The 27981-nt window shown below is 45.4% G+C and overlaps 1 protein-coding gene across 1 annotated transcript; it reads left to right on the forward strand.

The window, feature by feature from the left end:
- The first annotated feature begins 14114 nt into the window (after positions 1–14114).
- Positions 14115–26178, forward strand: LOC126455721 (atherin-like). Its single transcript, XM_050091490.1, has 3 exons — positions 14115–14241; positions 17179–17494; positions 26046–26178. Exons 1-3 carry the CDS (start codon positions 14115–14117, stop codon positions 26176–26178), a joined length of 576 nt encoding a protein of 191 aa, XP_049947447.1.
- Positions 26179–27981: the final 1803 nt, after the last annotated feature.

Below are 27981 nucleotides of genomic sequence, written 5' to 3' on the forward strand. Positions count from 1 at the left end.
CAACCCCATGCGGTAAGAATCCGCTTCGTACGAGACTGAACCGTCTTGGGAACGTAGAAATACAGAAACACTCGCGAGATTTTTCAGTTGTTTAAGTTTCTAGAGGCATACATTCTTTAGCGAAATTTGCCCTGTCCGCCACACAACGGGAATATGCCTGAATGAAAAGCATATTTCACGAGCTTTACTAAATACCTCGTAAAAAAACAGATTGCACCGTATATCGATCCTACTCCTACGTGTGTACTACAGCAGCCAATCATACAGTGAGTTGTCGAGGGTACAAAGTGTGACGACATCATTTTCCCTCCTTTCTAATCCGTTTGCGGATGGCATATTTGAAGAAACCCTGCCATTATCTTTCTCTATGAACCGCAGTCTTCATAATTTTACCGTTTTTTGTCGTTATGCGAGATGTGTTTTGAAACAAGTAATATGCTTCATGATTCACAGGTCTTTTGGAGTAAGATCCGCGACGCAGCACAACCTTCTTCCTGTGACGTCTCATACTGCGGTTCGTTCGGTATATATGCAACACTCTCACGCTGATTAAGGAAAATCGAGAGGAATATCACAGCTCAGTTTTGAATCTTTTCTACCTCCTACATTAATTCAGTGTGGTAAGCTTCCCAAGCAGCACTCAAGAACCTATCGAACACGAGTTGTGAAAGCGCTCTCTCGCGTGTGTCACACAGAATGAGCTCCTCATCGTGATTTGCGGCTGCGACTCCCTTCAGCGGCAGTTTTCGGTTGAATCTCTCTCGCAGTTCACGCAGTTTATTTATGAAAACGGACACGTTTAAACTTTCTACTTTAGCTCTATTAAAAAGCGTATTCTTTCCTTGTCCACGTGCTAGCTATGTCGTTCTGTCCGTACTGTACACAAATAAAAAGTTCAGTATCCATGAAAATGAAACTGGGCAAAAAGAAAAGTTGCATATCCAGTTAGTACTGACATCACCTTTTAAAACATGCGTTACAAATAGCTGGACAAGAATTTACAGTAGTCTTCCACATAAGATGAAATAATTTTTATTATTCTCACTTTTAGTACAATACTAACGTCATTCTTGCTACAGCACTGCTTGTATTCAGTACCAGGATTTCTAGAACACGTGAATTCCACGAGACTTTTCATAAGAAAGTGCAAGATCTCCTGCTGTAAGAAGTGCAAACTTTCTTGAAGATAAAGCCAAATAAATCATTTATTTACTGCAACATTGCTGTAAATTAATGAATTGCGATCGAATTAGGCAGGGACGTAGAAAGCAGTCTTGCAGTTCCTTGGTCCACCATCCTTGACATATTCACAAAATGGAATAAACCCATTCCTGAGAGAGTGAGAGAGCATAAGAGTGGGAGAGGGAAAAAGAGAGAGAGAGAGAGAGAGAGACAGACAGACAGACAGAAATAAAGGTAGGGCAGATGGAGGGAGCTCTCATATATGCATAACATCGAATATTACATGACATACTTCCATTAAATTCGTAACGAAAGTCATAATCTTTTTGAAAATGCGAATCCGAATTAAAAAAAAAAAAGGCATAGTAGGACACAAACTAGCCGCAGTCATCTTCACCACTGTGCATCTCTGTCCACTACACTACAGCGAACTTGGGTGTTGAATGTATTTTTCTTCGATGTTACAACAACCTGAAGTCTTCACTGCTGATACATCATTGACTGGTATTTAATTAAAACAAATCGTAACAAGAACGAACCTTTTTCAATAAAAGTTCAATGCGCTTTTGCTTTGAAGTGGCATACTTTATTAAGGAGCAAGTTATAATACGATAACGCCCAAATACGATGATTTTTTAACCACCAATATAACGTTTCCAGCCTTTTATTACAAAAAATCGTTCCAAAAGCGAAATCTTTTCAAGTCACTATGAATGTGTTGTTGCTTTCACAAGACGCAAGTTTTAATATAAAACCAACCAACTCTAAATGACGGAATCCTCTATGGTGTCTACCAAGTCCGGCTTGTGACACAGAACGAGATCTCGCCTCTCATTGGCCACGTTCCTCTTCACGGTGTAAAAATCCGACATGTCTTATTCAATCTTTCGTACCTGACAATGCTAAGGAACGTGAAATTCCACGTTGAGACATTACAAAACTCGACCATCCCCTCGTCCACCACTACTTTTACTTCCTGTTTGAGGAAGGTCTTAGCAATTTTCCAATAAAACTGAGTTTGCCTATCGACAAGATGTATGCGAACAGGTTTACCTTATATCATTCCGGACAGAAACTCTTACGAACCTGGTGGTTTTGGCCGATTCCTGTGATTGATATTAGACCTTTTCATCTGTTTGCGCGCATTACACTACATTTATTGATGTTTAACTTTAGCTGTCAATCTTCACAGAAGGCGCCAATCGCCTGGACTCTGGAAACAACTGTATTTTCTGTGCTAAGACCTTACGAAACATTTATTAAAAATCTTTTGTCACTCGTGTAATTATCATGGAATAAATAGTTTGATAATCTGCAAACAAAAATTCGTTTGGGCGCCATTTTGATTGAAATTCATATGCTAAATAATTAAACTGATTAATTAATTACCACCTCCCTTAACTTATTGTTACACTAATTGATTTATGACGCTCTGGGGTTAATCCATCCTTCGGAGAAACACCTCCCCACTCCCACTTGCCCTCCCCTCTCCCCCACCCCCTGGAAAATCCCCAACTGCCCTCCCCAGTGCTGATACAAGCACACAATTTTCATATCAAATTTATTGAGTAATTAATTAAGTTGTTCAATTAATTGCCTTCTCCCCCTCTGAGAAATACCCAGCCTATCGGAGTGTCCCTCCTCTCCCCTCCCCCACCCTCCTATTTACAGGAAATACAAAAATCGGTGAGAAATGAAAAAATCGGCGGTAAATTCAAAATTGCGGGGTAAATTCGAATTTTGACTGTAAATTCAGATGCTAATAACATTGTACTGCAGAGGACATAATAATAATATATGCTATATTTATAAAAATTCAATTTGCGTATTGCTGGTATGGAAGAAGGTAGGGTACTCTCTTTATTTCATCATCTTTGGAATACTGACAAACTATGATGTCACAATCCAAGATGGCCGATCCCTCCAACTGGGGGAAATTTTAAAACTGGCAGAAAAATCCAAATTTTTTACTCTGGCTGTGAAGTACGGGAGTTATGGGCGGGTAGTTGCCACTGATCGAGCACTAGGGAGTGTCTGATCAATGATTGCTGGCTGTACAGAGGATATTGTTGATATTAGACTAGCGTGCAGAGTTGCTCCAGCCATTTTTGCCAATAGCGCTATGTCGGAAGGATGAGTAATAATAATAGGACATCAATCTATCACTGAAGTGCAAGCGAGTAGCTCCTGCCAATTTGGAAGTGAATAGCTACTGGGGGCGACGTAAGGATGCGTAATAATATTAGAACAGTGATCCACTGTCCCAGTGGACCTGTTTTTCTGCTTCACTGTTAATTCATCCCTATCACCCTATATGGGCAGGAGTGGGGCTGTATGTTGTTTAGTTCCCTACTCTTCAGCGGGGCGAATTAAAAAATTTGCAATGAGAAATATAAAAAATATTTGGGGCTGTTTTCTATTTTAAATTAAAAATAAAAGATGGACTGTTAAAAACAAAGAAAATATATTTTTTAAAAACACATTGCATGAAAGTGAAATTCTTTGGATAAAAAGCACTAAGGCACTGTACATTCACTTATAATATGAAGTAGCTGTACCAGGGTGAGAGGTATGGTTGATGGGTGTGGAGATGAGAGGTAGGCTGTGTGAAGGATAGAGGAAAATACAGTCGATGGAAAAGACAGAGGGTGACGAATTGTGTGTCTTGCTGGTAGGGCAGTGGCTGCAAGAGGAAAGGGGTGGGGATGGATAGAGAGGGAAAGCAGAGAGAAGTCCTGATGTGGAATGGGACAGGTAGTGAAGAATTAAGGTTGGTACGAGGGATAAACCATCGGGGATGATCTTATTGTCTGAGAGAGGAAGTTGGTTGAAGTTGTGTTGGAATAGGATATGGAGGGGTGTGGGTGTAGGGACAGAGGGATTGGTTTGTGAAGGTACTACAGCTTACGAAGGTTGGTGGTCAGAGGCGAGGCAATGGGGTTATTCGGAACTTCTTTGCGGACACTAGGTTAGTTGCGTAGGAGTTAGATATAGGCTAGGAGGGGTGGGAATTTGATGACGTGGTAGAGAATGCATGTGGGGAGGCGGGGGGGGGGGGGGGGCGGCGGCGTAAACAGATGCAGAAAGCAAAAGGGAGTGCATGGCGTTTGAGGATTTGGAGGGACTTATAGAACTTCGATGGGTGGTGATCGAAGCAGTGTGTTACTACAGTTGTGTGCACACCCATACATTTTGTTTTTCCATCATGACTTCGAGGTCTGTGTCAAGTGCTTAACTAACATTAACACGTTTCGATCCATCGGCTCTCACAGAAAGCTGGACATCACACGATGTAAGTTAAGATGCTGCCACAATAAACAGGATGGTTGAAATAAAAGAGGTGGTATTTCTTATTGACAAAAATGTGGAAGACATGTCAATATAAGGACACTGGAAGAGTTTATGGCATTGTGGAGCTCTTCCAAAAAGCTATCCGATGGTGATGACCTTTACTTTTAATCTTATCTTCCACAGTGACACGTTAGCAGGGGTTTTTGAAGAGATGAAGAGCATTGATTCCTCATACTGGTGGTGAATATTGCACCCAGATATGTGACCTCCGTTTCTGTAGTCATCCTGACCCCAAAATCTTTGGAGATTGCGTCTTTCATTTTTATGAATTTAAATGCATAACTGCATGTGGAACAAGGGGGTATTCTGCAGGACTTAAAAGCATAGAGTATAGATAGGATGCACCATCAGTTGTCAATCCCACCAGTGGAGGAATGGAATGATTTTCATACACCCAGGCGAGCATGAAAGTACCCTCATCTCTCCACATTTTTCGTCATATTTTCGTCAGTTTTACGTATTTTCAATCAGTTCACGTAATTTTACCAGGCTTTCCGTATTTCCAGCGAATTTTACTCTATTACTCGAATTCCAGACTACCACTTTCAACAAGTTGTGACGTCAACAGAACATCTCATCACGTGCACTTCGTGATGCTATCAGGCAGTATCATTGCAGCACAATTCTCAATTTTCGTATCACTGCTAAAACATCCACTCCATTACTTTGCGATGGTCATATACATGTGGACATATTGCAAATCCTGTTACAGTGCCTACATCACATGACACAAATACTGTTTCTTAGTGTGGGAAGTAGCTGTCACCAGAGAGGAGGTGCCAAGACTATTTTCCTTAACCAAACGACTGTTTTAAGTTTGGTAAGATTTTGTTACGATTTGCCTCTCCCCTTCTGTGCTTCTGTGGATGGAAGTCACAAAGTATACTCACAAGCGTGGTGGCATAAATCCGGAATTCAAAGATCTAGCACTCTACCCTGTATTTCGACGAAATGAGCTACCCCCCCCCCCCCCCCCCTCGTTGAACCTATCGTCTAAGGAACCTGCGAAAATTCTAGATGGCCTTTCCCTATGCGTCTCGTAACTCTTCCTCTGTCTTTAACCAACCCTCCCTGCAACACTGCCTCCTTTTTAATTTGAAACTGACCAAAAGTAGGATGGTATTATACCCATTACATTTGATGTCTCGTTAAGGAATAGAGCAATCTGAGTTATATGTAATCAATACACTTCGCTATTTTGATTTTGCAGAGAGTATAATACGTGATTCAAGCTTGTACTGACCGGCACTGGTGATATTGAAAAGTACTCATTCCTATACCGTAACGGCCGTTCTGTAAAGACTGTTCCAACCAATGTTGCTCATTGCACATGTTCCCTGTAGCTATTTGCATGCAGAGGAGTTTAGCGTTTCTTGTTGTTGTATAGTAGATACGAGCCTGTTACATATAAGAGTACCGTAGTGATATAAGAGGCGGTTAAGAAGACGAACTAACGTATTATTTATGCATAAAGGAGCCCCAGACGAAAGTAGTTTGAAACATTTTACATAAATGTCTTGTGCTATCACTTCTGTAGAATTGTTGTAGTGTTTGGTTTCCATACCAAGGAGGTACTTTCAAGAGAGAAATGATCGTGAAACTATAATGTTAAAGCATTGTGGTTTCCGATATATTAGTTACGTGGAATGAAAGACTGTTATACTCCAATGCTGGAAATTTATTTGCAACATATGGCGTACATTCACTCTGCAAGTTTTCTATCGCAGTGACTACGGTGATCAGCTTTAAGATGATAAAACTACTACCTTCTACAACAAAGGGGAGAAAACATGGATTCTTTGTGATCTAGCACTATATAGCGTTCTGAAGGTATATAGCTCCCACTGTTGCCATCCGATTACAGTTCAGAAATTCTGTTATGCCCGCATCAGTCTTAAAAGTCATCGTCAGCAACGGAAAATTCATAAAACAACAATATCTCATGATGAATTAGACAAATGCATAGAAGCATAGCAGCGGCGTTTGACGCGTGAAATTACATGCCATGCTGTTCCAACTCCATTTACAGAATACAATCTCTTCCACAAACATCTGTCAAGCAAATGTATTCACAGGATTGCAGTACCTCAGAAACCCCTTGCACTAGCTCAGAATCACTGCATTTATGAAACTGAGGACCTGATTTATGTCCAACATATGGCAGGGCAAAGAACTACTTCATGTACATTGTCTTACCTCTAGAGGAGGGAGCCAAAATAGGTTTACCACTGAGCTGGTAGACATAATTCACCACACATGTGTTGGGAGTGCTCTGCTGAGAGGGGTATGGAGAGGTTTGCTGTTACCAATGGCTGGAAGATAGCGCTCTAAATCACACACGAAACACGCAGTTGTATATGAGTCATGTGCAAGTTGTACCATACAACTGATATACACGGAGAGAACAATGGAAAAAATGGTTAACGTATGATAAATAACCTACCACAACACCTCCCTCTCTCGGCAGTGTGCATGAAAATCTTTCCATTCCTCCACCGGTGTGATTGACAACTGATGGTGCACACTATCTGTGCTCTATGCGTTTAAGTCATGCAGAATACCCCATTGTTCCACATGCAGTTATGCATTTTAAGTCATAAAAATAAAAGAAATGAAGATTTGTGGGTCAGAATGACTACCACCTAGGACACAGAAACAGAGGTCACATATCTGGGTGCAATATGCACCACCAGTATGAGGAGTCAATGCTCTGCATCTCTTCAAAAACGGAATACCTAGACGCCTGCTAACGTGTCACTGTGGAAGATAAGATTAAAAGTAAAGGTCATCACCATCGGATAGCTTTTTGGAAGAGCTCCACAATTCCACAAACTCTTCCAGTGTCCTTATATTGACATGTCTTCCACATTTTTGTCAATAAGAATCACCACCTCTGTCTTTTATTTCAACCATCCTGTTTATTGTAGCAGCATCTTAACTTACGCCATGTGATGTCCAGCTTTCCGTGAGAGCCAATGGATGGAAACGTGTTAATGCTGGTTAAGCACTTGACACAGACCTCGAAGTCATGATAGTATGGGTGTGTACACAGCTTTAGTAATACACTGCTTCGATGTGTTACAGAAAAAAATCAAGGTATCAAATTGTTTATGAGACAGCGATACAACAACCCTCTTCTTGTGATTTATAGTCTGTGGGATATGGTCTTCCTCCAGTACAGTTGATAAAACTTTACACAGGTCTGTGCAAATTTTCGATTTATTGGAAGAAGGAGACACTGTAATATCTTATAGATCAGGTGACATTAGGAATAAACGGGGTGACTATGTCTGGTCGTAAGAGAGGTATAGATCTAATGTCAAAAACTACGATTTCAGCGCATTCGTACCCATATGGGGGATGAAAGATTTTACGTGGAGAATTACATCCAATCATAAGGAGGATATAGCTTTAAGGCGAGAATTAATAATTCCAGAGCCACAGTTGTCGGAGGAGCTACTTCTGATACTTCTCCCATTGTCGAATGCCACCATATCGGTGCTACAATTGTAATATTTCGTTATAATTACACTGATAAATGTGTGGCTGGTTTCGTAGGTCGGTTCTGAATGGAGGCCGGGTGCGTCGCGGAGGTAGCTGGCAGCTGGCGTAAGATGTGAGATTGCGAAACGAGGGGATCGGGGATGTATGTGACCGAATGTATCCCTGAAAAGACGCATATGGGAAAGGACACTTTGACTATAATGTTGCGTACCGTTTTCAAAGATTCTGGCGTTAGTGCACCTATTCAACATTATGCCTTGCCAGACATAACAGATGGACATCCAAAGCTTTAACGTTCGACAATGTTCCTCTGTACATAATGTGTTCTCCGGTTTGTCATATTACGCTACGTCCAACACTGTCAAACATGATCGTTTTGGTGGTCTTGGTGTTATGGAGTGGGCAGGCATAATTTTGCATGTGCCTACTGACCTTCAAATCTTTGAATATCATACACTCAGTGGTCGACGTTATGGTGACACTGTACTCCTGCCCTCTGTACGTCTATTCAGGAATGAATTCAGCCCTGACTTCATTTTTGTGGCTGACAATGCACCACCACATCGAACTGCTCAAGTGGAGGAGCTCTTGGAATGAGAGGGTATTCGGTCAAGGAAGTGGCCAGCCAGTTCGTCCGTTGAGAACGTGTGGGGTGCTTTGGGAAGGTAAACCGCGGCACGTACACACGCACCGACGACCGTCCAGCAGCTGCCAGCCACGTCGTGCTGCCTGAAGACCTCCTTAGCAGTCTATTTGCTACGATGGGAGCCCGTTGTAGAGCATTCACTGACGTTCGTGGTGATCAAATAGGCTATTTAATGTAGCGCCTTTCATAATGCCCTGGGGACCTTCATAAATAGCGGTGACTCCAGTGTAATTGTTGTCTGTGAATGAAAGTGTCACTTCAGTTCATCTCACTGCGTATTTCTTCCACTTACCTCCCATACCTTACGGTGGCAGTTATTTCTATGTAGGGTCCAAGTTTCATCGAGCTATGTTACGTAGCAATGACCCATCATGCGAAAGTTACTTTCGTCTGTAAGTTTTCCACGCCGTTTTATATGCTGACAATTGTCATCCATTACCATTTTGGATTCTAAAAACCCCCCTCACTCATTTAGTTTTTCTGGTATTATTTTTTACATACCGTGTAGTAATTCATCTCCAATGCCCTCTATGAATTTCGATCTTCATTGAGGAGGTTCTAAGTAGGTCTGCAATTTCTGTAAAAGAAGTGATTTTCTAATAGAGCGAGTTATTAATATCTGATGTCAATGTGCCAGTTCCTTGTAAAAACTTACTAGTCCCTTTTGCAGTCATGTGGTTACATAAACTAACGATCTGCAGCAGGCATAATAATTATTCAACGCCTGTGTAACTGCACCAGCCATCATAAATATCTGGCACATTTTACTACACTACGAGTATATATCACGCGACTTTTCTACATTTCTGGACAAGTACTCATATAGCAGACTGATAACTAATGCAGCATCACTGATAGTACACTGATAGCACACAGGTTTTTATTGTTCAGAGGCCAGAATTTTTGCGTCTAAGTAAGATTCAGAGTTGTTTCAGATTACAGAAACTGCATAAACATATCCGTTGCAAGGAAGATCGTCCACTCCACTCAAAGTTTCATAATCTTTACTCCCCCTGAGATCCACTGATTCCCCTTGCAGTACAGAATAACTAATTATTTATGATGGAAGTGAATCTGTTTTCTGCTGAGTTTGTGAAGGCTAACTGCTGTCGACACATAACTTATAGTCACATGCGCTTTTCACTTGTACTTGCTGGATAATCAGCAGCATCAGTTACATGTAATGCAGATTCTCTTGGTAGAGCAGTTAATTTAAAAAAGATAACAGCTGGCTTTGAATTGGCGACCCTGCCAGGGTTACTATCACTTCACTTTAAATGTTAAACGCCTGTTTTACGAAGCCGACTGCCGGTACTCACTGGTGACAAGCAGCGATGTGGAGGCGCGCTCGACGCCCACCGAGTTGTTGACGACGCAGACGTAGCGACCCGAGTCCTGCAGCAGCGCGCCGGTCAAGTAGAGGCTGCCGCCCACCTGCCGCACGCGGCTGCCGCCACCCTGGAACACCGGCTGGCTGCGACCCTCCACGCTGCGGTACCACCTGCTGGGCAGGCACCAGCACGTGGAATACAGGCTGTGAATTCATTAAATGTCATTTTAAATTGTGACTATACAACTAAAAATTCCCATTACCGAAAAGTAGCATTCTCAGAAAAAAGTCGTAGTTTATCCCATCCCTAGTCTAACTAATCCGGCATCTGGAGAAACAAAGGAATCTCGTTCGACTATCTGGCCTAAGTGAAGAACGCACAGACACGTTGGACAGTGTGTGGGGTGATGTGACAGGCTGACAGGCCAGCTGACGACTCTCGGTACGCGTCTGGTACTGAATCTGTGTGGTTCAAGTAGCAGTAGTCACGGGACAAGGAAAACCACTGTGTCGAAGAGTTTATCAGCCTCCATCAAAGCGAAAGCTGACACAGGAATGTGAGGTCCCCTGCGTGAGGTGGGATGTTGCATGTACCAGACACGTGCAAAAAATGGAAAGGAAACAGGTTTCACGAAATCGTCAGCTGCAAACAAAATCAGCAACTTTAAGAGCAGCTATCGGAAGGAGTTACAGAAGGTTAAGGTGTATATCAAAACAGGCCCATCTGCAGATGATGTTGACACACCAAACCTTTAGTGTTACACGCTGCTTGAGTTTGTTAATGACCACGAAATGTCCCGAAATTCACAAAGCGGCTTACACAGTGACCACGAGACCAGCGAACAGGATGAGGTTAGTGTAATACTAACATCAAAAGGACAGACAATGTGCTATCAATGACAACAGTTGCACCTACTTTAGTTCTTTGCAACATAATTGCGGCGACCTTCTGGTGCCAGATCCAGTGCCTTGGGAAAATTCACGCTCGAGTAAGGTTGTATCTTCAGCAACCCCAAGCCTGGTCGCACATCACAAAAATAAGAAGTGCCATGATTGATCCAGTTGTAAACTATGGCTCGGTAATATGGAGCCCAAGTAAGGTGCACAGAAATAAACTTGATATTTTTGAAAGAGGAGTCTTTTAAGGACGCAGCCAAATGGTGCAGCGGACGAGCAATGAAGTCTGTGACATCGTATTTCGAGCATCGAGGAAGGCAAGAGGTTCCAGTGGGCTGGTTGTGTGGCGTGTATGTCTCAAGATGCGGTTCCTGTGCTGGAGTAAACCCCAGGGAGAACGAGTCGCGTTTGTTGACCAGGAACCCGTGACAAAGTGACACCGGAAAAGCACGAACCTAATTAAACCTGGTGTATCACGCAACTCGAAGAGGGAAGGAAGATACAGACTGCAATGGAGGTAACTTGTTACGGCAGTGCTTGTCCATAAGACTTGTGATCACTAAATGTTTATGGCGATGATGATGGTGATGAAGTATGCTGAAGAAATGCTATGTTTACTGACTCAATGGAAATTTGTAAATTTGTAGTAAGGAATGTGGCACCAAACTGCTTAGGCCGTCGGTCCCTAGGCTTACATACTACTTAATCTGACTGAAACTAACTTATCCTAAGAACAACACACACACACACACACACACACACACACACACACACACACACACACACACACACGTCCGAGGTAGGAGTCGAACCTCCGACGGGGGGAGCCGCGCGAACCGTGACAAGACGCCACAGACCGCACGGCTACCCTGCGCGGCCTCAATGCCCAAAGCGCTCAAGGATGTATGTTTCAAAAACGTGATCGTAGATGTTGAAGTTACATGAGGTTGAAGGTTCTGACGCTGTTATGCGACTTCAGACGAAATAGAAATATTTCTTTACTGTTACGTCTGCCACAGACAGCCCCTGCCAGGCAGACTACACTCAAGACACCCCTGTGTACCATATAACATACACTAGCACTTGCAGGCGCAACCAAGAGGAAAACAATTCACGACAAATAGAACTTGCTAGAGACTAATGCGAATCTTTTTCTGCAGAGGTCGCCTCACAGATACAGTGAAAGTTGGAGTACTCCGCCGGCCTCCACCGTCTTTATAAGACCAGCACAGCAGCAGAACAGCCAGTTCCCCGCCGAGCTAGGAGCAGCTCCGACAAACCTCACCGACCCTCTACATAAATGGTCGTCTTCAAGTTATTTGTTTTTGTGTGTATATAGTGATTGTTCGAGAAGTGTAGTTCAGTGTCAATAAACGACATTATACTGAGTGTTCTACAATACTGAGTATTCTTCAGTGGCGACGAGTATAGTGGAACGAACCGACGAACATCATGGTTACGACAGCAGCACCTACGGAATGGCAACAATTCTTTCAAGGACTTCTGCACCAGTTTTTCGAAACTCAGACACAACTGATCGCCAAAATCCAAAGCCTCCACCGCCCCGCGACGCCACTGCCGTTCCAAGCATTCAACGATGAAATTGAAGAATGGGAAACATACGAACGGCGTATCCGGCATCACTTCACGATTCATCATGTCACCCAAGAAGACAAGCAGCGCGCTTTTTTCCTGTCATGGAACCAATCGAAGATGTACGTCCTGCTCACGAAAGTACAGCCGCTGGACCTCGACTCCCTCACCTTCACCGTGTAATGTAACGGACTACTGAAACTACCAATACCACCGGCTGGCGAGGTGTGCGGTGCCGTCAATCAACTTGAAGGAGCAAGTGAACTTTAACTACATAAACATAAAGTGAAATATTATTATTTTGTTACAAAACTGCTAATATGAGGACAATAATGAGGTATATTGCCACAGAACTATATTATAAACACTTTTCATTTTTCATACTATGTTTTTCATATATACGTGCGATGTGTAAAATACCGATATACAACCAATGTTGGCAGTACTGCACAGTTTGTATACTCTGTGTACAGGAGCCGGTTGTTGCCGGGTGTAGAGACAATGGGCAATTGGTGTTGAGACGTCTTGTAATACGCTTGCTTTGAGAAGGTCAAGGATAGAGGGAACGAAATGATGTATTGGAAAAACTGTTACATTGAAAATTATTGAATATCGTCACGATCAGCATTTATAAAATAAAAGTTGGAAGTTTAAATACGTGTCAGTTCTTACGGAGCAGAAAACACACCCTGGACCTCAAATTGATTTGACAAACAGCGGATGGCGAGATTCATCACCGGACCACGAGCGTGCAACAATGACCAATAAAGGTAAGGAAGTTATATTACTCTAAATTCAAATTGTGATGATACCTTTCTTTCTCCCTGTCTTCAACCCTGTATATACTCTGTTGTTAGAGTGAACGGCGTGACGGGGACTTGTGGTCCACTAGGCACACCAGGGAGACCACACAGGTTTAAAATGATAACTTGTACCTTAATATACTACTACTGATAATAACTAATATTTGTCCCCCGGAGAAAGAGGTGCATTACAACCGCCATCTGTGCGACGTTAAATGCCTACTACAAACGCCGATATCATGTCCACGCAGCCCGCGTCGAGTTCTACGAATGCCGGAAGAAGTCCGAGCAGACCTATCACCAGTGGACCGCCGAGCTGCAAGGTCTCAGCAGGAAATGTAAGTTTCACACACATATTTCCAAGGAATCGTACGCTGATGACGTGGTGCGTGACCACTTGATACAGGCAGCGCCAGACGACGCTTTCCGCCACGACGCCCTCAAGTTAGAAGACCCGCCCCTCGAGCAGTTCATAGAACTAGCCTATAAGTTCGAGGTTTCTACAGCCGCCGATCGTCGACTGGAATCCTGGGCAGATGTAGCAGCAATCCGTGATGACGCCACGACGGACACCGGACACCGAAGACGTCGCAGCAATCCAGGGCTCAACGCCGCGCTCCTAGCGCCGCCGCGGTCGGAGACCGCCTCCACAACAAGACGCCGAGTCGCACCGTCCCGGCCGAGGCCAGAAACCACTGCAGCAACAACACGACCAGCAACGTCGTCGTGGGGATCGTCTCCGCCTGCCCTCCTGCCCCACCTGCTATTAAACACATGATAGAGCAGATTGCCCAGACCGCTGGGCGCAATGCACGCACTGCGGCAGGGAAGCCCATTTAGCGTACGTTTGTCGCGCAAAGACCACCACCTCCAGCAACCGCCAGCCCAGGCCATGTCCAGACGGCTTGAACAACACCCCAATGGACATCAACCAGGTAGGCAACTCCTCGACATCAAAAATTTTTATAGACGTAACTATCAATGACAAGCCTCTGCGTCTGCAAGTGGACACAGGCGCAGCAGTATCCTCGATTAATTACACTTCATATGCCAAAATTGGTTCACCACTCCTCTCTCCAGACCCTAAGCGCCTACTGGCGTACAATAAGCAAGAGATAGCTCTCCTAGGACAATTCACGGCTCAAGTCAAGTAAAAATCGGTTCACCGTCCAGTCACGTTTCTGGTTGTCAACAATACCTCCACAGCAGACTTACTGAGACTGGACGCCTTCTGCTTATTCGGATTTTCCATTGTGGATGATGTTCACCTAGTGCCTCAGCACGTTCCTTTTCCTGAAGTTGATGCACTCTGTAATGAATTCCAGGACCTGTTTCCTCCGGGCATCGGCTGCGCCAAGGACTTTGAGGCTTCGCTCCAACTCCGTCCCGCCGCCCGGCCCCGCTACTTCCGGGCACTCCAGGTACCAGTGGCACTACAACAGCCGCTCAAAGAAGAACTCCAACATCTTCAAGATGACGGGGTTCTCCAGCCCGTGCGGTTCAGCTAGTGGTCCACGCCGTTAGTCATCATGCAGAAGCCAGGCCGCCGCCTTCGCCTCTGCCGTGACTTTGTCTACAGTCAACTCTCAGCTTGTCGTTGACGACTATCCCCTTCCATGACCGGAAGATCTTTTTCGCAAATTGGCAGGGGGCTCCTACATTACCAAAATCGATCTAGCAGAAGCATATCTCAAAATTCCTCTTGATCTTTCCTCCCGACAATACACTGTTATAAATACTCCTTTCGGCCTCTTCCAATTAAACCGACTCATGTTCGGTTTAGCCAGTGCTCCTGCACTCTTTCAAAGATACCGTGAACAACCTCTCACTGATATCCCGGGCTGTATAAATTACTTAGACGACATAGTCGTCACGGGGTCCTCCTCCGAAGAGCACATAGCCGACCTCCGCCTCCTCTTCCTCCGCCTTCGAACTGCAGGTCTGAAATGTAATATTTCTAAATGTTCATTTATCCAACAATCTATTTCCTATCTGGATCACATCATTTCCCAGAATGGCATTTCTGCATCTTTTTCTTATATCGACGCCATTACTAACCTGCCCCATCCCCGCAACCTTCATCAGTTGAAATCCTTCTTGGGCAAAATTTCCTATTACAGGAAATTCGTTCCTTCTGCAGCTCAAGTGGCAGCACCCATATACCACCACTGCCGCAAAAATGTCCCATTCTGTTGGACCCCAGTCTGCGAGACCACCTTCCATAACCTCAAAAAGCAGCTCCAATCCGCTGCATGTCTCATGCCGTATGATCCAAATCTTCCTTTGATACTTGCTATGGACGCCTCTGAGTACGGTGTGGGAGCCGTCCTGTCTCACAAATTGCCGGGTGGCACAGAGTGCCCCATAGCATACGTCTCAAAAGCTCTCTCTACAGCACAAATAAAATATTCCCAAATCGAGGAAGAAGCACTTGCCATGGTTTTTGCCTGTTCCAAGTTCTATCCCTTCCTCTATGGCAAGTCCTTTCACATTATTACTGACCACAAACCGCTCCTCTCTTTATTTGCGCTTTCCGCGCGATTACCGAACAAAAATCCCTACGTCTCCAGCGTTGGCCGTTGTTCCTATCCCAGTTTCGCTACACCATGCATTTCCGTACCACCTCCCAGCACGCCAACGTCATCGCCTTGTCGCGTCTACCACAAGGTCCGCACCCTGCTTTTGACCAGTTGGACCTCCTCGTTTCTCAGATTGATGATGATGTCCAAGAGGCCCTGAAGGCATTTCCAGTTACAGAAGTCAAAGTAGCTGCAGCCACCGCAGTAGATTCCCTCCTCCGAGTTGTCCGACACTGCGTTCTGCATGGTTGGCCATTCTTGCCGCCTCCTCAGGATCAACGCCACCTCCCGTTGTGCTATTCCATCTGACATCAGCTTTCAGTGGTAGATGGAGTCCTCCTTCACTTAGATTCAGCAGATCCGAGGGTCATCGTTCCGAGATCCCTGCAGCTGACGATCCTCCACATTCTTCATCAAGGCACTGGGCGATCCTTCACACCAAATCCCTTGCAAGAAGACATGTTTTTTGGATCGGCCTGACGTCATCACAGAGATGGTGCAGCGCTGTACCGTCTGTGCCCAACAATTGCCCCATCCCCCCAAAAATTCCTTCGCTGGCCTATGCCGAACGGTCCCTGGGCACACATCCACCTTGACTTCGCAGGACCATTTCTGGGCCACGAATGGCTCCTAGGCACGGATGCCTTTTCCCATTTCCCGTACATCGTTCGGTGTTCAGCAATCACCAGACATGTTACCTTATCAGCCCTCGCAAAAATATTTTCCTTGGACGGATTATCGATAGCCATAGTCACGGACAATGGTCCACAATTTCGAAGCCAGGAATTCCTCTCCTTTTGCGCCGACAACGGCATGCAGCATCTTCTCACCCCGCCCTTCCATCCCCAGTCCAATGGGGAAGCAGAACGCCTGGTCGGAACTTTCAAGACACAAATGCTCAAATATACCAAAGACCACTCCCTTGAAGATGCTCTGACGCTATTCCTCAGTTCCTATCGAGCCACTCCGATAGGGGACAAAAGCGCAGGACCCTAATACATCTTCTCTTGCCCTCTCCAAGAATTCAGATTCCAACTGGACAGTCCCAGTTCTTCTGTGGCTCCTTAGTCTGGACCCGAGGTTTTAGCACTACAGCAGGTTGGCTGCCCGCTGTCATCGAGCGTTTCCGGGGTCGCCAACTTTTTGCATCTTGGATGGCCGCATAGTCCGTCGCCATCGAAATCAATTGCATCCTCGCTACCGTGTGACACCTGAACCACACCCTACGACACGGACCACCGCCACCTCTACACCCCCTGGTGCCATCTCATCGTTGGGTGGGTGACGTTTCAGGGCGTCAGTCGCTGCCACCACCACCACCACCACCACCACCACCACCAACACAGCAGCCGCAGCCAATGGACCAGCTGCCCAGCCCCTCTTCGGCGCCTCCCCAACACGTGATGGCCACTGATGACGACGAACCGATGCCACTGGTCCCACCCATGCCTCCATCACAACCAGTATGCACGTCAGCCTTCATCGCAGGACGTACAGCACCATATTCTCCAAGAGGCAGCCTCCACGGCCTCCTCCAGGGAGCCGCAGCCGCAGATCTCCATGATGTAGCAGCTATCGATCTTTCACGCAGCTCCTCCCCCGGAAGGAGGTGTGTTACGTCTGCCACAGACGGCCCCTGCCACGCACACTACACTCAAGACACCCCCGTGTACCATATAACATACAGAAGCACTTGCAGGCGCAACAAAGAGGAAAACAATTCTTAAAAATAAACAGAACTTGCTAGAGACTAATGCGAACCTTTTTCTGCAGAGGTCGCCTCACAGATACAGGGAAAGTTGGAGTACTCCGCCGGCCTGCGTCGGCTTTATAAGGCCAGCGCAGCAGCAGTACAGCCAGTTCCTCGCCGAGCTAGGACCAGCTCCAACGGACCTCACCGACGCTCTAGATGAATGGTCGTCTTCAAGTTGTTTGTTTTTGTGTGTATATTGTGATTGTTCGAGAAGTGTAGTTCAGTTTCAATAAACAACATTATACTGAGTGTTCTACAATACTGAGTATTCTTCATTTACTTTCTACCGACAAAACTCTTACAAAAATACTGTCGTGGCGAAGATGGAAGTGAACCAAGAAAATCAGGAATCAGTTTTGTTGATGGAGAAAAGTGACGTGAAGTTTTTTATTTGTAAGATAGGTAAAATTGTAAATGGTTTTTATCAGGTAGTGCGACTATTTACATATGTGGACGAGACTATGACATAAAACATTGATCTTCACCATGGTGCTGCCCACAATCATAAAACGGTGATGCAAAAACGCATTAGAACGTCTCCAAACGAGTTCCTTCTAGATCCCGTTCTTCAGATGAGCGTGATGTAACATTTTTCCTAATACTAGCTTTAGAAAGTGATCTGGAGAGAATAAAGTGTTACGGGGTAAAGAAGTTGTCTGTCATGAGAATGAACTTAGTCAGAGATGGGAACAAATTTCCCTTTTAGAAAGGACAGACTAAATATAGCTGGTAGTGGAGAGTTTATTGCTGTCAGAAGTAATTTTCCATGTAGTGAAATTGAAATAGATAGTTCCTGTGAGTTAGCGTGGGTAGAGGTTAGTTATACTTGAAGACCTGAATAAATTAATAATTGGTTCGTTTTACCGACTCTTTGACTTAGATGATACAATTGATGAACAGTTAAAAGAAAAGTTTTGTCTTATTTCAAATACACTACTGGCCATTGAAATTGCTACACCAAGAAGAAATGCACATGACAAACGGGTGTTCATTGGACAAATATATTATACTAGAACTGACATGTGATTACATTTTCACGCAATTTGGGTGCATAGATCCTGAGAAATCAGTACCCAGGACAACCACCTCTGGCCGTAATAACGGCCTTGACACACCTAGGTATTGAGTCAAACAGAGCTTGGATGGCGTGTTCAGGTACAGCTGCCCATGCAGCTTTAACACGATAGCACAGTTCGTATTCTGATGAGCCAGTTGCTCGGCCACCATTGACGAGACGTTTTCAGTTGGTGAGAGATCTGTAGAATGTGCTGGCCGGGGCAGCAGTCGAACATTTTCTGTATCCAGAAAGACCAGTACAGGACCTGCAACATGCGGTCGTGCATTACCCTGCTGAAATGTAGGGTTTTGCAGGGATCGAATGAGGGGTATAGCCAATGGGCGCGACGCATCTGAAATGTAACGTCCACTGTTCAAAGTGCCGTCAATGCGAACAAGAGAAGACTGAGACGTGTAACCAACGGCACCCCATACCATCGCGTCGGGTGATACGCCAGTTGGCGATTATGAATAAACGCTTCCAATGTGCGTTCACCGCGATGTCACCAAACATGGATGCGACCATCATGATGCTGTAAACAGAACCTAGATTCATCCGAAAAAATGACGTTTTGCCATTCTTGCACCCAGGTTCGTCGTTGAGTACACCATCGCAGGCGCTCCTGTCTGTGATGCAGCGTCAAGGGTTACCGCAGACATGGTCTCCGAGCTGACAGTCCATGCTGCTGCAAACGTCGTCGAACTGTTCGTGCAGATGGTTGTTGTCTTGCAAACGTCCCCATCTGTTGACTCAGGGGTCGAGACGTGGCTGCACGATCCGTTACAGCCATGCGGATAAGATGCTAGTCATCTCGACTGCTAGTGATACGAGGCAGTTGGGATCCAGCACGGCGTTCCGTATTACCCTCCTGAACCCACCGATACCATATGCTGCTACCAGTCATTGGATCTCGACCAAAGCGAGCAGCAATGTCGCGATACAATAAACCGCAATCGCGATAGGCTGCACTGCGACCTATATCAAAGTCGGAAACGTGATGGTACGCATTTCTCCTCCTTATACTAGGCATCACAACAACGTTTCGCCAGGCAACGCCGGTCAACTGCTGTTTCTGTATGCGAAATCGGTTGGAAACTTTCCTCATGTCAGCACGTTGTAGGTGTCGCCACCGGCGCCAACCTTGCGTGAATGCTCTGAAAAGCAAATCATTTGCATATCACAGCATCTTCTTTCTGTCAGTTACATTTCTCGTCTCTAGCACGTCATCTTCGTGATGTAGCAATTTTAATGGCCAGTAGTGTAGGTAGCCCACTCATAGAATTATAATTGGTGACTTAATCTACCCCTGATATGCTTCCAAAAAATACAAGTTTACAACCAGCAGTTGGTGCAAAACGTCGTCCGAAATTATACTGATGTTTTCTCAGAAAATTGTTTCGAACAATTAGTTCAGAAGCCCACTAGAAATGTGAATGGTTACGAAAACGTATTTGACCTCTTAGCAAACAAATAATTCCGAGCAAATAGGGAACATTGTGGCGTATACAGGGACTAGTGACCACAAGCCTGTTGTATCAACATTGACAAGGTACACAAAACCAGTCAGAACACTGTTGCAGAATCAACGGAGAAAGCATGGCAAATTTAAAAGAAAGCAAAATCCTCAAGATTAGCGAAGTTAGCGCGAACTTCAATGCTTTTAATATTTTCCACGACGAAACTCTGTGTCAAAATCTGGAAGAAAACCCATAGAGATTGTGGTCGTATGTAAAATACACCAGCGGCGAGTCGCAATGAGTACCTTCAATGCGCGACAACAGCGCCACTAAAGCATAGTTAGCAAAAACAGTTTTCCGAAACTCCTTCACGAAAGAGGACGGAGGAAATATTCGAGAGTTCTAATCCAGAACAATTGCCAACATTAATAACTCCGAAGTAGATGTCCTCGATGTAGCGAAGCAGCTTTAATCTCTTACTAAAGGCTAGGCCTCCGGTCCAATTTTTATACCAGTCAGGATCCTTTCAGAGTATGCTGATACAATAGCTCCATAATTAGAAATTATACACAATCACACGCTAAATTACAGATGCATTTACTAACGTCGATTTACGGTAGCATTCTGGAAGATGTACTGTGTTCGAACATTATGAATCACTTCGAAGGAAACATTTTATTGACAAATAGTGCTGATTCAGAAAATATCGTTCTTGTGAAACACAACTTTATACTCAGAAAGAAAGGAATGATGTCGACAGGGGATGTCAAATTGATTCCTTATTTTTATATTTCCAGACGGCTTTTGACACCGTTCCTCACAAGCGTCTTCTTATCAAATTGCGTGTCTGTGGAGTATCGCCTCTATTGTCTAACCGAATTCCTGATTTCCTGTCAGAAATGTCGCAATTCGTAGTAACTGGCGGTAAGTTATCGAGTAAAACAGAAGTTACGTATGGCGTTCCCGAAGGAAGTGTTATAGACCATGTGTTATTTCTGTTCTACATAATCGACTTAGGAGACAATCTCAGCAGCCCTCTTAGACTGTTTGCAGATGATGCAATTATTTAGCGTCCTGTAAAGTCATCAGATGGTTAAAACGAATTGCAAAGTAATTTAGACAAGGTATCTGTATGGTGTGAAAAGTGGCAACTGACTCCAAATAATTAATAGTATGAAGTCATCCACAGGAGTACTGAAAGGAATCCGCTAAATTTCGTTTGCGTAACAAGCCATGCAAATTTAAAGGCTGTGAATTCAACTAAATACAGTACTTAGGGACTACCATACGAACAACTTAAATTGGAACAATCACATAGATAATGTTGTAGGTGAAGCAAGTCAAAGACCCCGATTTATTGTCAGAACAGAAAGTGCAAGAGGCATGCTAAAGAGACTGCTTACACCGCGCTCGTCTGCCCTCTTCTGGAGTACTGCTTTACAGTGTGGCACTGAGAGGACATCGAAAAACTTCAAAGAGTGGCAGTTTCGTTTTTTATTATCCTGAACAGGGAGTGAGTGCCACGGACATGATACGTGAATGGGGGTGGTAGTCATTAAAACAAAGGCGTTTTTCGTTGCGGCAGTATCTTTTCGTGGAATTTCGGTCACCAACTTTTTCCTCAAATTGCAAAAATATTTTTTTGCTGCCCACCTACATAGGGAGAAATGATCATCATGATACAATAAGAGACATAAAATGTCGCACAGAAAGATTTAGGTGCTCGTTTCTCCCGCTCGCCGTTCGAGAGTGGAAAGCTAAGCATTTAGATGTAGATGTAGATGAAAGGAAGTACAATCTCACAATGTAACTGGACCTAATGCGTTCAACTCAGAGGTGATTATGTTGAAAAATAATACTTTGTTTAGCAAACACTGTTATTTACGAAGTTTCTTACAAAATTTATCAGTTCATCATCGTAGGTTGCTTGAAATACTGTAATTATATTTGTAAATACTGTATTTGTTGCCGGCCGGAGTGGCCCAGCGGTTCTAGGCGCTTCAGTCTGGCACCGCGCGACCACTACGGTCGCAGGTTCGAATCCTGCCTCTGGCATGGATGTGTGTGATGTCCTTAGGTTAGTTCGGTTTAAGTAGTTCTAAGTTCTAGGGCACTGATGACCTCAGATGTTAAGTTCCACAGTGCTCAGAGCCATTTTGAACTGTATTTGTTCATATGAGTTCGAGACAGGTTTGTTTAAGTGAAAATGTACGTCTGAGCTAGAAAACAGGGTGTTGTTTGTCTCAGGCTGACATGGGTATGACTACTCTTTTGGCGGGTTTACAAAGGTGAGGAAAGCCTTTGCACCATAGAGTTTCTTGCTTTGACGATCGGTAGTTCTGAATCTCCAATTGTCCGAGTCCCCTCCCCTCTCCCTTTCCGTACCCGTAACGTATAAGGGACACCTGTTCACCCGCAGGACGTGCGTACACGACAGGTAAACCAGAAGATTCGAAACCAAGCCTTGCCGCTGCAAGGTGACACCCACCCTCACGGAAGGACTCCGCCGTGCGTGACACAGGAGTGGAGGAGTAGCAAGTTACTTTGCTTGTTGCATTTTGTACAACCCAGCGAGACCGCAAGTCGGAGACAGCGACTTAGATTGGAACGCTCACACAGGTAACGTTGTAGGCAAAGTAAACCAAAGAATGGACAGACGTTCTACGTCTTTACTACGGTGGTTTCTATCACTGTAGTAAAGACTCTCAACGTCTATCCATAGCACACGTGGCCAGTAACGCAAAAAGTGTGATGATAATCTTTCCATTCGCAAAAGTATCCAGATTAGAGCGGTATTCGGATCTCCGGGCTAAAGATGACGCAACCACGTAAAAATGTAGAATAAGAAACTAAAGGGTTACATGCTAGGAGACGGAGTGTGTAATGTCAGACTTTAAACCCATCGGATTTTCTGGAAAAGTGCATTTCTATATTCTGTTATACTAAGTAATAATACGTGAGGCTATGTTTTTGAAATAATGTTCGTAGATGCCCTTATGATGTGTTTATTTACGAAAAAAACGATAATCTGATAAAAATGAATAATACACAGTGCATCACAAAAGTATTCGACCACTCTCATTGTTCTTGAAACGTGAAGTTCTCTTCGAAAATTTGAGGACACGAGAAGCAATTGCCGGGCCATTCTGTAGTGTCATTATTGTCTGACGATGTACCACAAGCACGTAGCTGTATAATATAATTAACTAAGCGCAAAGTATATTTGCATTATAAGACACCATAACATGCAGTCACTTTATTATTCGGGCATATGTCGTATAGGCGGCGGTGGTGCTAACTGTAGACCGAGTAGACGCATTCCTTGCTGCGTTTCCGTGTTGACACGCATGGTGCACCGTACGATGCGGCGGAAAGGAAAGAATACGTCATTTGAAAAGAGACAATTTGTTATTTTCCATCACGCTAAAGGACGTTCCGAATGACAAATTACCACATTGTTACAAATGAGTAAGAGTACTGTAGCTGACATTATACCAAGATTCGACAGAGAAGATAGAATTGAAGATAAACCAAAAACAGGGCGATCAAAGAATCTGAGTAAGAGAGAAGAAACCGGAGTAATAAGAAAAATTAAAACAAATTCAAGGTTGTAGGCAACGAAAATTGCTGCCGCACTGCAGCTGGAATATGGGAAGGACGCGCACCCTGAAACAGTCCGACGAATTATCGGACGAGAGGGATACAATGTTCGAGCAAGCAGGAAGAAACCTGTTATAAATGAGAGGAATAGAAAGAAACGACTGGACTTCGCGAAGCACCACGTAAATAAAAGTGTCAGTTGGTGGGACGAAGTATCAAGTGCAGATGTTATCCTCAAACGGAAGACCCATGATTTGGAGAAAACCACTTGAAGAATTTCAATCGAAGCATGTGCAACCCACAGTTAAATACGGTGATAGTCGTGATTTGGGGTTCCATTTCGTCATCTGGGGTAGGCGGTGGAGGTGGTGGTGGTTAGTGTGTAACGTCCCGTCGACAACGAGGTCATTAGAGACGGAGCGCAAGCTCGGGTTAGGGAAGGATTGGGAAGGAAATCGGCCGTGCCCTTTCAAAGGAACCATCCCGGCATTTGCCTGAAACGATTTAGGGAAATCACGGAAAACCTAAATCAGGATGGCTGGAGACGGGATTGAACCGTCGTCCTCCCGAATGCGAGTCCAGTGTGCTAACCACTGCGCCACCTCGCTCGGTCTGGGGTAGGCGAATTACCATTCATTGAAGGTACAATGGACAAGCGTAAGTATTTGAACATCCTAAAAGAGAACTTACCGCAAAGTGCTACAAGTTGCGGGCTTTCGAGGACGTTCAGATATTATCAAGGCAATGATCCGAAGCATAAAGCGGATGTTGTGAGACTGTGGACGCTGTATAATTGCCCTAAGGTTTTGGATACCCCTCCTCAGAGTCTAGACTTGAACCCAATTGAAAATCTTTGGAGCGAATTGAAGCGAAAAGTACGACAAACGCCAGTGACATCAAAACAAGCTTTAAACTAACGAATACTGGAAGAACGCCGACAAATAAATCCTGATTATACGCGGAAGTTCCTTCAAAGCATGCCTAATCACTTGTACCAAGCGATTAAGCAAAAGGGACTGCATACAAGGTATTACAATGTACAAGGTTGTGATTGTTAGCTGTTGACTGTGGCCGAGTGCTCAGTCCGCTGTTAGCAGCGGTGGGGAGAGGTCGTCGTGCGAGTGTTTACTGTTTTCCTTCCGCTGCGGCGAGTGTCACGCGTCCGTGTCTCGGTAGTGCCATGGCGCACTCGTACCGCAAGTCCACAATTAACACTACATTTCAAGCGGACTACGCAAGACCTCGAGCACTTGACATTGAACGTTTCATCCTGGAAGAACTTCATATTGCACCTCAAGACATCATTGGGATCCACTTTTCTATAACACAAAGTGTCGTCTACATAAAACTGATCAATGAAAAGGCGTGCACTGATGTTGTGTGCCAACACACTCATGGACTTAAATTTAAGCATCCTGATGGCGACATAGGAACTGTCACGATCGACCACGCTACATTAGGCCTTCGCACTATGAGGGTCTTCGAGCTGCCATTCGAAGTCCCGCCAGATGTTGTGATAACAGCTTTCAAACCGTACGGCAACATGCTAAGCCACCTGGCTGAAAAATGGCAAACGTTTGAGACGTGCCCCGTCTTAAATGGAGTGCAACAAATTAAGATTGAACTGACGAAGCAGTGCCATCCTATTTAGTAATTGGCGGCTGCAGAGCCATTGTCATGTACGACGGACAACCGCGTACTTGCGCCGGCTGTGGCTAGGAAGGACATGTCCGATCGGCCTGCACTCAACACCGACTGACTCAGACACCGGTTGGTGAAGTTCCATCCCCGGCGATGCCTACTTCACTCCCCACCACGTATGCAACGGCTGCAACCGCAACAGCTGTTCCTGCCCAGGATCGTAACACCATACTGCAGTCAGTGGTCGATGACAGTGTGGTGGACAGTACCTCCCCCTCTACGACGTCATCGGCAGACTTGCCTCAAGACGGTGATCAATTGTGCCACCGAGACGAGCCTAAAGAGAAGATGTAAGTAGAAACGGAAATCGTCCCGACTTCTGCCTTCCTACCAATGGAGACCGCATCAGACGAATGCCGCCCGCACTCATCTTCGTAAACAACGGCCCCTCGTAAACGCAAGAAACGGCGCATACGTCATTCGATGATTCGGATGTGTTACCCGGACGAACATCCGGCGTCGGACGACACTCAGGACTCTACCAACACAACTCAGCCTTCCCATCACGATGCTACGGCGGTACAATTTCTGAGCCTCGGTCTGACAACATCACTTCTGCTACTGAACATGCGCTCGAGCGCTCTACTGACAGCACTAATCAACAGTTACCAATTGCTGCATCTGATTCTCGGGCGGATGATGTCGAGGATGAGCCACAGCACCAGGAGGATGCCGAGGGCAGAGATGCTCCCTCGGCTGTACCCAGCACCGACCAACCACAGTGACTACGGCTGTATCGTCAGCCTCTGTGGGGCCGCCCCTGCCGCCCACACCTGGCCTCCTAAACAACCCAGTTTCCGACCTGGCTGATCAAACATACCGTCTAGCGCCGATTAACATCAACAACATACGTGCCCGAAGCTACAGGATCTGCTCAACGCAGCAGACATCGACATTGCGCTCCTTCAAGAGGTGTATGTCGCAGACTTCAAGAACTCTACGCCTACAAGACTTAGGTCTCACATACGTCTGCCAATGGCAGTGGTGTGCCGATCCTCCTCCGCGAAGGTATATCCGCAGAAAGCGTCGAGTGTCTCCCTGACGCCAGAGGCATGGCTCTTACTATCCAAGGAGTCAAGCTTATTAACATCTATGCACCGTCAGGATCTGGTCGGCGTCGCGAACGATCCACCTTTTTCGGTCGTACAATCACGCCCCTCTTTACGGGCCGTCAGGACGCCTTGATATTCGGAGGGGACTTCAACTGTAGCCAAGCACCTAAGGATCAGTTACTACATCATTCTCCCTGCAGAGAACTTGCGACAGTTATAAATAATCTTCAATTGGTGGACTCGTGGGAACATGTTTGTGGCGATCGGCCCGAATTTACTCATTACACCAGCCATTCCTCCAGCCGCATCGATCGGATTTACATCTCGAGCTCCATAGCTGTGGGGACGAGAGCTGCCGAAGTTTGGCCCACAAATTTTTCTGACCACGAGGCCTACATCTGCGCCATTACCCTCGGCCGCCAGAAGGTATGGCACAGCCGCGGTCCTTGGAAGTTGAACGTCGCCCACCTAGCCTCTCAGGAATGCCGCCGCCTTATAGAGAACACGTTGGACTCTTGTAGCCGCCGGCGTGTCACCTACCGGTCTACACTGTCGTGGTGGTTACTCTGCGCCAAACCAGCCCTCCGGAAAACCTTGATAGGCTACGGCCGAGACGTTGCAGCATGGAAGAGACATACCATAGACTTTTACTACAGCATCTTAAGGGAATGTACAACACTGCCGTACTCACCTGCACTGCAGGTGACGGTGAACCGTGCCAAGGCACAGATCATCAGATTAACACGTTGCCACCTTGAGGGTGCGATTGTCAGAGCGCGCATTCAAGACACAGTGGCTCAGGAGGAACCGTCCATGTACCACGTCATGGCAGAACGACGGCGCAGACGCAGGACACTGATCCAAGCTATCACGACGGAAGAGAGACGGCGCCTTGATACCCAGCGCGACAAAGGAAACGCCCTTCATGCTCGCTACACTAGGCTGTACTCGGAACATCGACATCCCCCAGAGGTGATCGCCGAAGTCTCTCAACTCACTTGGTCGACTGTGTCAAAGGCCTAGCTAAAGTCGAGTGATCTCTCCGACAGCGGCAGCCGATTTGACTGCAGATGTAACGGAAGAGGAAATCATTGAAGCAATACAGGTGGGGGCTGCTCATAAGTCCCCAGGACCTGATGGCCTTCGTCTGGAATTTTATCGGACATATCAGCAATTGCTGGCACCAGCATGGACTGATATTTGCCGCGATCTTATGTATCCCACGACGCAGCTCCCTGGGGCTTTCCTAGAAGGACTGATTGAGCCCATACACAAACCACGAGGGGGATCCAGGATCAGTGATTATCGCCTCTTGACCTTACTGAACAGTGACTCGAAGATTTTCACTCGGCTTCTGGCGGCACGCCTAAAGCGATCGGTACAATGTGTTGTGTCGCAGGACCAGGGATCGTTAGGTGGTGATCATAATATTCGCACTGCACTGTGCTGATATCCAGATATGATCGCGCTAGCTAA

This window comes from Schistocerca serialis, chromosome 2, assembly GCF_023864345.2.
Source record: "Schistocerca serialis cubense isolate TAMUIC-IGC-003099 chromosome 2, iqSchSeri2.2, whole genome shotgun sequence".
Taxonomy (NCBI): domain Eukaryota; kingdom Metazoa; phylum Arthropoda; class Insecta; order Orthoptera; family Acrididae; genus Schistocerca; species Schistocerca serialis.